This window comes from Dipteris shenzhenensis, chromosome 12 (assembly GCF_047967505.1).
Source record: "Dipteris shenzhenensis isolate YYH24624 ecotype China chromosome 12, Dip_SZ_1.0, whole genome shotgun sequence".
NCBI classification, from domain to species: domain Eukaryota; kingdom Viridiplantae; phylum Streptophyta; class Polypodiopsida; order Gleicheniales; family Dipteridaceae; genus Dipteris; species Dipteris shenzhenensis.
Window position 1 is genome coordinate 13,474,461 of NC_141607.1, and position 15,003 is coordinate 13,489,463.

The 15,003-nt window shown below is 42.2% G+C and overlaps 1 protein-coding gene across 2 annotated transcripts in view; it reads right to left on the reverse strand.

Moving 5' to 3' along the window:
* Positions 1–4,097: 4,097 nt before the first annotated feature.
* LOC147895841 (uncharacterized) overlaps positions 4,098–15,003 on the reverse strand; it is a 161,892-nt gene continuing 150,986 nt past the window's right edge. The window contains exons 20-23 of one of the 2 annotated variants that reach the window (XM_087382900.1): positions 13,710–13,801; positions 5,162–5,424; positions 4,832–5,109; positions 4,098–4,735 (exon numbers count right to left, since the gene is read on the reverse strand). In XM_087382900.1, the coding sequence (XP_087239026.1) occupies positions 5,211–5,424; positions 13,710–13,801 (306 nt within the window). In that variant the 3' untranslated portion in view covers positions 4,098–4,735; positions 4,832–5,109; positions 5,162–5,210. Of the gene's footprint in view, positions 4,736–4,831; positions 5,425–13,709; positions 13,802–15,003 lie in introns of both variants that reach the window. The other variant, XM_087382899.1, reaches the window with a different exon arrangement.

Consider the following 15,003-nt stretch of genomic DNA (forward strand, 5'->3'; position numbering starts at 1 on the left):
AATCCCATCTCTGTTTGAGGAAAATGTCAAACCCCATGGGGATACCCAGTAATATGAAGACTGTGCCATGACTCATGATCCCATTAACACTATCTTGGCTGTAGCAGTAGTGAGAAGGAGTTTGATATAGGAAATGAACAGGGGGCCAAGGCCCGCCGTATCATAGCTAGAGTCTGAATGGTGAAGTCCCATTCAAGTCTATCATATGCTTTGTCAAAGTCAACTTTTAGAAAGCATGTCTTGTTTTGTTCCTCTGGCATACTCACATCCCTCCCAGATATTGATGATGGCTTCAAGAAGATGTCTGCCCTTTATGAATCCTTTCTGCTTTGGGAGCATCCACTTGGCCATTCTATTCTTAACTCTCATAGCTAGTGCTTTAGCAAATATTTTATAGCTACAGTTAAGCATAGTGAGAGGTCTCTAATTTCTTAGCTCAACCTTATCTCCTTCCTTATATGAGTAGGTAGATTCTCATTTTTTACACTCTCTTGCCATAACAGTAGGAGGTAGGAACCAACAGTGGGCCAAATTTTTTTGTAGAATTCAATTGGTAGTCCATCCTCTCCTAGTGTTTTACCATTTGCCATCACCTTGATAGCTTCAAAGAGTTCATCTATAGACAGAGGTTTTTCCAGGTACTTGTTATCAAAGCTGAGTACAGTGTTCTTTCTAGCTTCCTTGCAAAGTTCCCTGGCCTTGATCACTTCAGTGTCTACTTGTATATGGTGGAAGATAGTAAATTATGAAAGTGGAGTTGGATGAGGTCAATGTTTTCCTTAGTAGAGAGAGCAAAAGAGTTGTCAGCTTTTCTAAGAAGGGGAATCTCTTCATTAGACCTTTTCCTTCTAATAAGTTTGACGTCCTCTTTGGTAGGTCTTTCAGCTTTACCAGCCCACCAATCCCTGAAGTATATTTTGGAATCATTCAGAAGAATCTATTCTTGAATTCTAAGCTCATTTCTTTTAATAACCAAGTCTATGAATCCCCTTGTCTGGCTAAGGTCTCCAAGGAAAAACAAAGTTAGTAATTCATCCCCATGTCCACTAGACTTAGGTCTTCTTTCAAATCCTCCCACAGAGTCTATTCCCTGCCTCTGATTACTGTTCCTTTACCCGTCCATCTGTCAGTGGAACTTTCCACCATGTTAAAACCCCCCACCACAAAACATTTATTTCCTGCAAGAAGTAGTGATTCCCAACTCGCAATTCTTTCCTATGTACTGTTAGGGGCATATAAGGAAACCAAAGTGAAAGACTGACCATGCATAATGCATTTAAGCATAATCCATCTGTTCTGTGTATCCAGTTCAACACCTAGTATTCCATGAGCATAGTTACAGAGTATTCCAATTGCTACTCCACCCTTTCCCTCCTCATGCTGAGTGAAGAACCATTTCCTTCTCTTGTCAATAGCTATAAGTCTCTTCTCCAAAGAGGGTCTAGAGATTTTAACTTCTTATAAAGTAAGGAAAGTAGGGGAAAGAGTGTTGGTTCTCAGCCAATAAGCTAACTCTTCTCCTCTGCCGGGTCAATAAGTCCTCTGACATTGAGGAAAAGGATGGCTATTGGTTTACTTGACATTCTTCTTGGTTCCCTTTCTGGCCCTAGGATTGGAGCTGTTGATCTAGGGGGAAGCACTTTTACCTTGAGAGAGCTTTCTCTTGCTTTGCACCTAAGTAAAAGCCTTACCTTGATTCACAGTATCCTTTTCCATATCTGTGACAAGGTCTTGTTCAACTTCTAGGTCTTCCTCACTGATCTTGGTAGAGGTCATCTCATCATCTCTATTAATGTCCTCTTTAAAATCCTTTGACCAACCTGGCTCTATTTGAGAATCCAGATCCAAATTCTGATTTTTCTTTATCCACTCTTCAGTTTCACTCTCTGCCAGGGTATCAAATGCATTGTTAAGTGCTAAAGTGTCATCTAGCTTCCCTTTGCCTTTGTCAAGAGAGAGCACGGGCTTAGTAGGGTCTTCCTTCTGGAGAAGGATTTTTTCAGGAGTAGCTGGGACCTTGGGGATCCATCTTTCAGTTTGTTTACTATTGATAAGTGTTGGAGGATCCTTGGGTTTAGCTTTGGCTCTCCTCTATGGGAAGTTTTTAACTACATGGCTTGAGAGTCCACAAAGGAAGCACGAGTTTGGGAGATTTTTATAGAGAAGGGGCTGCTCCCTTTACACACTACCATTCCTTTTCACCATTACCAATGTGCTGGGCAGGTCCTCAACAATGTCCATTTTGATACAAACCTGAGGACTAGCTCTAGGATTAATGAAAATTTCCTTCTCAACTCCAGCTCTCTCTCCCAAACCACTGCACAGAGAGGCTATTTGGTTGCATAGGGAGAGGGGGAGATCTGAGAGCTCAACCCACACAGGGGTAATGGTGGACCTAGGTAGTCAGGATTGAAGTTTTGCTTCCACTTCTCTAAGTAGAGAGGTTGGTGTCTGATAGTCCACAGAGTACAGTTGAGAGTCATGGGAGACTCAAAGAGGAAGACAAAAAAACCTTTCCTCAGAAATCTAACATTGGTAACACTGATACCTTGTCTTACCCAGTTTGTTCTCACCCAACTCTCAATAAAAGCTAAAGGAGCCATGTGTCCTGGAAGGAATCCTATCAAAGCATGGGTGCAAAGCCATTCAATAGAATCAGATAGAAGATCTTCATTGATGAAGGTGGCAATTTGCTTACCTCTTTAAGTTTTTTGGCTCTCACCAATAGTAGCCTCTTGAAGATTTTTAGCTCTCACCAACAGTAGTCTCTTTCTCTTCAACAGGTTTGGAGGTGTTATCGGGGACCTATGGGTCATCATTTTCCTTCTCGCGGTGAACTTGCTTTTCAGTTCCTTCTTTTTTTCTCCCATGCAACCAGTCATTCCCGCTTCGGGGGTCTCTTTGGTTTGCGTTTGCGCTTGGAGATCCTCTAGCTCCTTTACTTCCTTTTCCGACTCCAACAGTTCCCTTTCCTCTTTCACCTCTTTCGCCTCACTCGAGTTCTTGAGTTCTCCATTGGGGATCTCTAGTGTAGCTTTGGAGCGGGACTATCACGTCCTTCCTTGTCTTCTCGTCTTCAATCCGTCTAGGATTGGCAAAGCGAGAAGTAGTCTCCTTTCTCGCTGGGAGGGAGAAGAACCCTCCTCTAGCCTTCTGCGCTGTTGCCGCGTAAGATACCGTGGCTCCCCCTCTCCCAACTCTAAAAGCTGACGGGGAGCATCCATCTCTGTACTATGGTGCTAGAGTTTCTTTCAAGTTGGAAGATACTCTGCCTTGCCTAAGGGCCCCTGTGCCACTTTTCAACGTCGACTGGCGGCGTTCAACTGCGAGTGTTCTCTCCTTGGGAAGTTCAAGGAACGCGTCTTCAAAAGTCACATCAGCAAACCACTTTGGATGGGATCGAAGATCCTATCGACTCAGGCCATCACTTCTGTTTGCTACTTCCATGTCATCATCATTGTCTTTTCCCAGATCATTTCCAATGTCGGATCCAAGTGGTAGGCGGGGGGATCTAGCCTGAATGCTCCCATCCTCGTCTCCTTCACCGTCGTCTATCTCCATTTTCGAGTCGTTATTACATTTGCATATTCACACCTCTTTGTGATTACAAGTGTGGATTTGAGCACATGCATAGGCTGAATTCAAAAGAGGAAGTAGGTGCCCACAATGGTGCGTTCTTGTAGCTGCAACACCAGGATGAGGGGTGCACTGCACCAGAATCTGTATTAACTGTTGGAACAAGTGGGATGGATTGGAATTCACACATCATGACATGAGCTTTGCCATTGTTCATGTCACAGGCTCACAAAATGTGGAATTTATAGCACTACCAAATTTGCAATGGGAATCCTGATGTGGGTGGGCTTTTTGTGTTGGTCAGCACAGCTGATGGCACCAGGATATGAAAGTCTTTACAGTGTGATGTTTGTAATTGGGGGGTGGATTGGGGTGGTGTACCGATTGAAGGTTGACAAGCTTGTTTCTGTGGGCTGCAGGTGGCAGCATTGACACGGCGCCAGTATAGAATGGGATTTGGAAAGTAGTGCTATATTATACATCCTGAGAGACTACAATGTGATAATTAGAGGGGTTAACAACATAGATCCACACGATGTTATTAATATTTTGTAAAATACTAAAAGACAGTACAGATTTGATGATAGTAGATTCATCTGCAATATCTAAATTGCAAGGAAATGCCATCCAATGCACGTTGATGAAAAGTACGAATTTCTGACCTAGCATCATAATTGCAAACCAAGTATGTGCTGCCTTTAATTTGTGAGAGCCTCTCCACAAATCTTTCAGCCAAACTAGATCAATGATACCAGTGTTCACAATCATCGCCCCCAAAGAACTGTTTTCATGCAGAAAGGAAATTTGACACGCATTCCTTACATTCCTCTGAAGGCTAAGGGCAAAGTCAACTATGATGTCGACTATGTTGAGGACTAGCACTAGGGAGCAAAGCTGATCAAATATGGTACACTGTACATGGTCCTGCTCTCAATTTCCACATATTTATGTTTGCCAAGGGAAATTTGAGTTCCGATTTGAACTTCAACTGCACAGTGCCACAACACGGCATCCCTACAGAACTTAATCAGATATTGCAGTTCCCTCTGCTTCCATTAAAAATACATTTTGTCCAAAGTTCTTTCCTTCCTAAGAGGAGTCTCATGAGAAAAATTTTACAACACATGTGAAGCACTTCCACAAACTGTCCTCGTAAACCCTGTTCAAACATCACAGAATTCAAAGTCAATTTACAGGAAGCATCCTGCCTAAAAAATACTGTTACTGAACAATGAACTTAATGATACAAAATTACCTCTTTGAGAACTGGGCTTCTTTGCGTGAGAAAACTTCATTTTGCAGCCACGAAGATCAATAATGTAGCTCATCACTGGATTAAAGCCTTGCATAGTCCACCTACTATTCAAATAATAGCAAAGGCTCCAGTCAAAGAGTGTAAGAGGGACTTGACTCATGCCGAAGTGTTCACAGGCACGCATTTTGTCTACTCGTCATTTTTTGATACGCAATGGCCATTGCTAGTTTGACAAAGAAAACTGCTGCAGGACAAACTGCACTGCCCTTAAGAGTATCGTTTGTAATAGAGTGTCCCCAATAACTGTTGGCTTTTCAAATCCTTTGAATTGTTTGAGATTGATTCAAAGACTTTGAATTGTTTGAGATTGAAAAGTAACTCAGAAATTGTACAGTTGTATACATCCATCATCAGATGCAGTTGCCAAGTTAGCAGCTATTCCAGTCCTATTACTGGAGAAAGAGATACTATTGATGGCTCCATTGTGATCTTGAATGGGAGAACAGTCTGAGATTGACAAATTGCCATATGCCTTTCCACCATTACCTGGCCTTTCAAAATCAACAGGGCAGAAGTGTAGGCCACCAATTGCACTGTCAAAAATAAGACCCCTGATCAGATTAAAAGCTTTCATAACTTGTTTTTGTGTGAAAAAGACTTTGAGAGTTTCAATAAAATATGTTGCCACTTCAAACAGGTGAGAGGGAAAAAATTGGAAATCACCTTCATGGACCCAAGTTTTTGATCGTGAGGTTATAAAATAATGAAGACTCATTATGACTGTAATCTTGCAAGCACATGCATGCATGCGCGCGCGCACACTTTTTTTTTTGGGGTGAAATCTTTGATTGATTATATTATATGAGTAGCAACCTCAAAATAAGGTGCTACAATTACATTAACTGAAAATTTCAGTATATGCCAAAAAGACCTCATGATCTATGCAGCGGGTCTGCAAGCAATCAAAGAAAGATTGCTGCAGAGAACGCCTAAAAAAGCCAAACAAAGAGAAAGTAGGATCACCAAACACTTTACAATTCCTATATGTCCATAAAGTCCATAGTGCCCAATAGCGAACCCAAACGAAGAAAAGATGAAACTCCGGTCTAGATGGATGAAACCCAAATAGCTAGAAGAACTTCCCAAACGGAACAGATGGGAATCTCCCTCGCAGGCGCTGTGGAAGCATATCAAAAAACTCACGAGAGCACGGACAATGCCATAACAAGTGAGGCATAGTCTCCGAAGAAGCATAACATCTGTGACCAAGTGCGGGAGCAATGTGTCGATGAGCTAATAGCTGTCCAGATGGAAACACTCCCAAAAGAACTCACCAAAAGAAAATCTATTGCCGAAGCGCTACTTTATAGGCCCAAAGTTGCTGTAATCTTTTCCTCCACTACTTGGCTGGGTGATGCATTCGCCAAACAGAATCACCTCTCTCTGAACCCAAGGTTGAGGCAAAAGGATTTTATACAATGCAGGTACAATAATCTGAGATAGCCTCAAAGGACGAGAAGAGGACCCTAGAGAAGTCAAAGTCCAATCTTCCAGCTGGTCCTGGAATTCCAAAGGAGGAATCGAAACAAAAGGCGGAAGCATAGAAGTAATTTTTTGCCACAAAGGACGATAATGAGAGCCCAATCCATATGTAGTGGATGCTAGAGAAAAGGGGAGCACAGTACCAACATCATCTATAACATCAACAACCGAGGTGATGCCTTTAAACGAGACAAAGTAGGAACGTCGAGGTTCCTGTAAAGCCAAGGGAGCCTGAAAGACTTTCGACCAGTGAATGCTTTCAGCTCTCAAAGAATTCCCAAGCAAAGATTGCCGTCCATTCCATTCCAGATGAGAAAGAGCATGCTTCTAGTCAAGAAGCAAGCGGAAGACAAAAAGGGCAGCCAGGCAAAGTGCCATCAATACAACCAAAAAAGATATTCCAGTGATCGAGTTGCCAATGACCAAATGCAGAAATACTGATATGAGTGACCAAAGTCCTAATCATAAGAGCTCAAGAAATTACAGCAACATTTTCCCCCTGTGGGCAAGAATATGCACATGAATATCCATGATGTTCAATCCACCATGCATCTTGGGAGAACAAATGTGATGCATCGAAAGCAGCCTGAGACTTTTTCTGCCGTGTTTGGATCGCCAGAAGATTTCCATAAAGACAGACATGAAAGATGTAAGATCTGCCTTAGTGAACATGATCAATGGCAAGTAAAATTGAATATATGCCACAAGGATGGACTGCACTATTCGAAGACGAACGTGCAAAGGCCAAGTTGCCAGTTTCCAATACTCAAGCTTTTTCCGAAGCTTAGCCAAAACCCAATCAGTTTGTTGTCGGCGAGTGAGTTCCCACCCCAAAGGGTAACCAAGATGAACAACAAACTGAGTGGGTGGAATAATATCCCTGGGCCATAATAGACTATGTTAGTCTTTGGAATGCAAAGGGAGCAGCTTAGACTTTTGAAAATTAACATGAAGACTAGCTACCAAACCATAAACAGAGAGGGCCTGCATCAAGGCACCAAGATCATGGGGTGTATTCTTCGGGGCAAAGAAAGAATCATCAGCATATGCTTGAGCAACCATGCTGCGATTAGCATCCAATTCAACCATTTCAGCTTACACTAGCATCCGTGGAGCTCGGGAAGGGCATTGTGAAGCCATGTGCCCAAATTGCTTGCATTCAAAGCAAGCACCTGCAAACAGCCCCTACTTGAGCTTGTAAAAGGCACTCCCCATGGAAACATTATTCACAGTAACCGAATATGAAGCTGGAGTGGGATGATCCGTATCCCACAAAATGCGGAAGCGAATCGAATTTCCATTGAGTCACGGTCGACATACCATCTTACCGAGGGAAGCTGCAATTTTAGGTAGAAGAGAAGACAAGCATTGAGGAAAATCCACAACTTCTACCCAAATAGGGCAACGATGCCGAATCAATGCCTGATAATCCCGGGTGGGAGACTAGGACAGGACATGGACCATCTGCTGGCCATAGAAGAGAGGAGAGTGCTCCAGCAAAACCTGACGGTGCTCCTCATCAGCCATGATGATCTCAAAAAAGCCCCTCACTGCATAATGAACTTTTTTGACATAAGAACCACCCAGGGTTCGAGTCAACCAATTCCCAACATCTGCTGCAGCAAGCATCCGTCCTGGGAAGAAAATTATAATGGCATGCTTTGCATACTCCTTAATTGGATCAAATATATCATCCACTTCCACCATAATGCCAGTGGTGGGAAGTGGATCTTTCCAACCTTTGCGGGTGTCTTCAAACCCTTCATGCACAACCTCATAAACAAGCTGAGCCTCGGCAGAGTCATGAAGGGAATCATCTGAATCCATCACTTGTTTTTGTTTCTTGTTGGAAACCGACTTGTCTTTGTGAAAGGTTTTCTTATAGGAATAATCCGCCATTTGAGTTAAGGAAAAGGCTTGGAAGCAGCTACGCTTTACAAGGAGGAAAGCACAACAGGTACAAAAATGTACGGATTTTTCCTGGCTCGAGGGCGTCAAACTGAGGGAGAAACAAGCAGCTGCAGCGTGGGAGCACGAGGGCTAGCACGGGATCTCTCTCACACCCTGAGAACAATGGTGTTGGGGTTGAATCCAAAACTTCTTTATTAGATAGATAGATAGATAGATAGATAGAGAGAGAGAGAGAGAGAGAGAGAGAGGTTGGGATGGGCTGCCCAATGAGCTTTTCACTAAGTATGTTGATGAATTGAAGGCCCTCTTACATTTATTTTTCAGGAGGTTGAATACAAGTATCATGCCTATGCATTGGCAGATTGGGCTTGTGCGTTTATTGCCTAAAGTCCCTTCCCCAATTAATCTACGTCAATGGAGACCACTCACATTGATGGGGACAATGTACAAGATCCTTACAAAAGTCTTGGCCAATAGGTTACGGCACTTTCTTTCTACTTTGATTCATCACAAGCAATATGGATTTATTAAAGTTAGGAACATTTTGCAGAACAGATTGGAATTGATTATACACCGGCTTCACAGCAAGAGGTCGTTACGCTCAAATGGATATTGAAAAGGATTATGATTGCGTTAGTTGGTCTTTTCTTTCATAGCTTATGCAAGCTATTGGATTTGGGCGGATTTGGGCCTCGCGTGTCGTCTTTGATTTATAATATTAACCAACATGCAATGGCTAGGCTTATGAGTAATAGTGGGGTCACTAAGGCCATTCATTTGATGCGATCAGTCAGGCAGGGATGCCCCCTTAGTCCCCTCTTGTTTGCTATTATAATTTATTACAGATCCAATCTTATCTAGACAGGATAGGCTAGTAGAGGATGGTGTAGGGAAAGGATAGGCTAGTAGAGGATGGTGAAGGGAAGGGCTTACACTCCCTAATGGACAGCAAATGATAAACCAAGCCTTGGCAAATGATTCGTTCATGTTACTGACGGCTCAAAGAGATAGTGTTCAAGAGGCTATGGCTGTTTGGGATACGTTTGCACTTGCTTCAGGCCTATGCATTAATCTGAAAAAATCTGCTTTGATAAGCTGTATCGAGACTGATTTGCTCAGTTTGGGATGGAATGGGCAGGTCATATGAAGGGTCTGTAGGGCTATCCGATTGGAGTTGATGTTGATTCATGAGCTTTGCTAGCATGAATTTTCTGCCAGAATTCATGACAAGTTGCGTATTGGAAATCTCAGGGTTGACCTATGCATGTTCCGCTCAAAGTGGCACTATCCATTATCATTAATATTATCTCTTTTTTCTTGCCTTTATGATTAGCATGATCTCTTTTTTCCTGCCTTTATTGCCAAAGCTTTGCATCAGATACAGCAGCCCGTTAGGCTTATGCTATGGAGAAAAGCTAACAATAAGCCAGGGTAGACATGGATTTCTTGGGAACATGTGATTGCTCCTAAGAGGAGCAAGGGTGCGGGAGTATCAGATGTTCAATTACATATGGTCACTAGGAGATGGCCTTCACTCCAAGGTATGTGTGGATCTCGAGATCCATGGGTTGAATGGCTAAGGCATGATGGTACAAGGCGGGATGTAGTAAATGGTTCTCAACAGGTTTGGGTGCTTCACCTCTCCTTTCTCATTTGATAATCTCATGGATACTAAATGGAAGCCCTCTGATCAGTGGTTGCGATTCAAATCTATGGCACGTGAGGTGCTGGCTACTTCCCGACTTCTGTAGTGGCCTGACAAATAGAGCTATACTGCCTTGCAAAGTCTACACCTACACAGCCCTGATCTTTTATTAGTCAATACATAGTGCATGCCACAGTTTTTTATTGCCTGCCTTTTGAGAAAATACAAGATCTTTTGTTGGTGGCTCCCTTACCAAAGATGCTGACTTGAACTGTTGGTAGCTGACATGGAATGCTATCAAACTGGTAGTTCAGGTTTTTGGGATCCCAAAAGGAACCATAAGCTCCTTAGTGTAGCTTTTTGGGACCAAGCTCCGCTGGCATTGACACTTTTTGAAATCAGCTATATCACTGAGTAGGAAGCTTGGCTTTTAATAGCAATAAGATTCTTTTCCATGACCAAAAAAACAAAGTATGTAGATTGGGTGTCACATTTGTATATTGGTCCAAGGCCTTCCACCACTTGGTACCTCTCTTCCAGCTGAACAAGAGGCAACTGATAGGAAGGAATGCCTTGTTACTCAATGAGTAGTGGATCTTCTACAAACTTTCTTAATCTCTAGATGGTATCCAACCTTTTCTTACAATTTAGCATTGTCTGAAGGGAATTCGGGACTGACATTGGTAAAATTATGTCATCACAGCTTTGTACTTCTAGAGTCTTCCGGGGTTTGGGGGTATGGTGACCCTTTGTTGCTTTTATTTCCTGGATTCTTACCTTCAGGTATTGCTATTTCCACCTGACCTGGAAAGCATTTATCCTAGGAGGGTCTGACCTTACAACTTTGGAGCCATCCATCTTATTTCCACGTTCAGGCATGCTCGGAGAGAATGACAAAAGTTTTGTTCCCTCTCACTTGGGCTTTCTCTTTTTGAGGATCAATTTGATGTCTTGGATCATCACTAATCAGATAGAGAAGTCTTCCAAGCATCAGCTCAACGCGTGTAGAATTTGCTTTCTAGACACATTAAATTGCTCTCTACACATGTTGTTTTGTGGAGTCTGGACACCTATGAGATTCCCTTCTTATCTAGGAAAACAAATTGCCAGTAAAGAGTAGGCATTGCTGCTGAGGGTTTGCTTGGTAATATGATGCAAAAAAAATTCAAACAGGCAAATGGTACCAGAGGGGTATATGCATCTCAAGGGCTTCAAGTTGGTGCTCTAAGGTCATCTATGAGGGTGTCATCAATAATGATAGAGCAAATTGTGTAATTATCAAACTTATGAAGAAATCTCTTACTGATTTGTTAGTAATGCTCTAGTCTTTGTCAGTTAATCACGATAATTGTTGCTTGAGATGAATATGATCTCAATATGCACGAATTCTCAAAGATAAGCTCACATATCTAAATGACATATCTTCCAAGTTTCATTGCTAGAAGAGACACCCTAGCTTGTCATCTAATACCAGCCAAAGGCAGCCATAGAGTTCATGTCCCACGGGCATGGTGAGGGTCATGTTAAGCCTAGAGAAGAAAGAGCAAGGATACGCCATACTAAGAGGTTAGTCACCACCAAGGGGACTATCTGACAAATCCTCAATTTGATAACTCCTTTGCAAAGAAGGCCTCAAGAATCCTAACATTGTCAGAACGATGAGGAGTATGGCTGAAAGATAGCGAGAACCACCGGACACTCGCCGGAAGGCAATACAAACAATGCCTCCTCTATCTACAGCTCAATCATCAACATAGAATCTATCAATCTATGCATGGATGGGCCTCAAATGTCTCCTATTTGACGAGGAAAGAAATAGTGATGGTCACAAGCATGGAATGCATCAATCAATCCAAGAATCTTTGCCTCCAAACTGAAAAATCAATCCATTACAGGAAGCTCTCTCAAGAGAATGAATGCCACCTTACCTTCTCCCTCCTTCATCTGTGGGCAACTCCACCATGTTGAAGTCACCTACAATGATCCAAGAATTAGCTATAGAGGCCCAAGAGAGAAACCCTTTCTAGAACCTGATTTTGTTTCTCTTGTCCTTGGGAGCATAGATTTAAGAAAACCAATCTTACACCTCTATCAGTTTGTGCTCCTAGATAAAAAGAATATCAATGGGTCGTCCCGAAACACCTGGATGAAGCTGATTACAGAGGAACTAGTAGACCCTAGAATTTCTAGTGGAAGAAGCCTGAAATTGATTCCTTCGACTAGTAGTGGAAGCACCTAACCCATGTGTACCTGATCTCTTGGTATATGTAAGGGGAGGACAATCCATTGGAGAGAGTAATAATTTGCTGCTGGAGCCCAACAAAACATGATGAAGACCTAACACATCCACTCTTTAAAAACAAGGGAAGGGGATGCAAAGGACGAAGCAAAACATCTGTAAAGTCTCCACAATCAGCAAGGGAGTAAAAGCATTACGCTGCACAAGCTGAAAGGGGGTGACCACCCTTTGTGTGAAGGCCACAACGGTAGGAGTGGCCACCATGTCATGCAAATTAGAAGTCTCTACCTTGGTAGGAATATCAGTGGCCCTACTCCTAAAGCTAAGGCCAAGAGAGGTCCTCCACCTAAGGGAAGCACCTGCTGTGCGAAGGGAGAAAGAGGCTGCTGCTGAGGCTGAGATGATTGTGACCGGCCACACTCAAGGGGATCTTGGTCTACTCGACCTGCAACTGTAGACTGGCCATGCCCCACTAACACACACCTCTCCCATGGAGGTGCACGAGCAATAGGAAAACCTTATTGACATTCTTCTGGCCTCTTTTTCTTCTTCGAGAATCTTCGGCAAAGTGCCCAAAGAGTCTAAAAATGCGGGACTCATCCTGTCATCTCTAAATCTCAACACTTGCCTAAAAAGGGAGCCGTCTAGATACTGAAGCTCTATATGGTCAAGACTATAGTATTTAATTTTAGAATCTTATTATCTATACATGTTGATCCATGTTTGCCTCTAGGGGCTCAACCATAGAAGCAATTCTTATTTCATGGCATTGGCTCCCATTTCGAAATCCACCACAAGACTATTCATCGAAATAAGGAAATTCAAAAATAGAAATTTGTCTAGAACCTCATCTATCTCTGAGGAAAAACTTGTCAAAGCAGTAGAACTGATATAACATTAATGAGCACATGTGCAAGTCTTGGATAAGGAGGAGAAGAAACACGTGGGCCCCAATAGCCAAATTCTTTGATGCATTGGATGGACAAGCTAGAGTTTCAATTTGTGCAGCCCCAGGTAGAATATTCATGATTATTTCTATCTTAGCATATCTCACCATTTATGCTCTTAGGATAGTAATTCAAAGAGTAAGATTGATGATAGAAGTTGAGTACACTGGATGATACTACTAAAGGTGTACTTGTTTTGATCTAGCTACATTTACAAGACTGGGGATACCATATTTGCGTTGCACAATTGATTATAGATTCTGCCAAAAGTATGATTTTATGTAGCTAGACCCTCACTAGTGGCAAAAGGTCCATCAAATAGTCCTAGTTGAGCTTGGAGCATCCCCACTATGGCTTGATGCAGAATTCCAAGTTATCACGTACCTAACCACGTCAAAGACTATGGCCCTTGTACCACAGAGTCCCGTGAGGGCTTCTGCAGACGTTAATATATCTTTCTCTATTTGTTGCTTCTTTATGTATAAAAAATGTGCAATTTCTTATGCTCATCTTTGCATGCTCTCAGAAGTACAAGATTGGATAGATGCACTATTGCTACATGTGAAACTGTGTAGAGAATTCTTTGTCACATACCTCCCAGCCAAAATGACTTCGCTAGTTGCTTCGACGCACTTGAGTGAGGTGCCACACTCGTAAGTAGCCAAGAGTGAGCCAGCTTGTCGAATCTGCATTATGGAAAATAATCAACAAAGGTATCTGACAAAGTTTCAAGTATATTCATAAGAATCTTACATGTGCTGTATAAGTACATGCATGCACAAATGCATACATATCTCGACTTAAATTTAGGTGCACAAGTGCTAACTTTTTATGTATTTTTGGATTAAATGTGGGCTTAATCATTGTGAAAGTTTACGCATCAAGATGTGTGAGTTTTGCACATAGGAAAAACAGCCAGCTTTGCTAGATATGTCATCATGTAAACAAATCTAACCACTTTGCCCTTTGATGCAAAGCTGCAAATTGATTTATACAAGCTGGAATGATTAACTACTCCCTTAATAACCAAAAATCATTTTTTGCAAATATTATTTTCAATCATATGAACATGGAAAAGAGGAACTAGTGAGAATCATCAGTTTTTCATAAAAAGGTCGAAACCATTAAGTTAGCACCAATTAAGGTCATGATTGGCAGAGTACTTGGGATATTTTATTGGTGCATACATGCTATGTACATACTGTATGCTTGGATATAGAGGGCTGTTGAGAAGATGACTTGGCATCTTTAAAGGATGGATGCAACTTAAGTACAATCTCCTTGTATGGTGATATGAAGTAGAAGGATGAGCAGCCTGTAACATGAATGGCATCTCCCCGCAATGAAGAATAGTCTTCCATGAGCATTGTTGTGAATCTCTTCTCCCATTGTACGTTCAGTTTGGTATCAGAGCTGGTTTACTGATGGGGCAGAAATTACTGGAGTACGAGAAACGACGGTTTGATTTACAGCAGGAGGAAGGCTTCCTTAGCTAGTGCAACTTTGCATTTCTCTATTTATGATTTGAAGTTTGCGTTGCAAGCAACTGCACCTGTCAAACTGGCGAGGTTTTGTGCTCTATTGACAGAAAGGGAAGCTTGTGTAAAGACTTTGAAAGAACTTGGTTCTGTCACATTCTTGAAAGTCATCTTCGCAGTGGCCTTAGCCTGTATCTTACTTTTGGTTTCACCGTTTTGAGCACCCCCCTCCAAAATAACAGGCTTGTTAATTGCCATGACTAGTGTTGCAATCCCATAAGTCTTTGCAGAGATGTTTTGAGGGTCTAAACCTCAATGTTGAGGTGTTGCAAACGTTAGACCCTCAATGTTGAGGTAGTGCAAAGGTTAGACCCTCAAAACATCTCTGCAATGTTGGGGTATTGCAATAG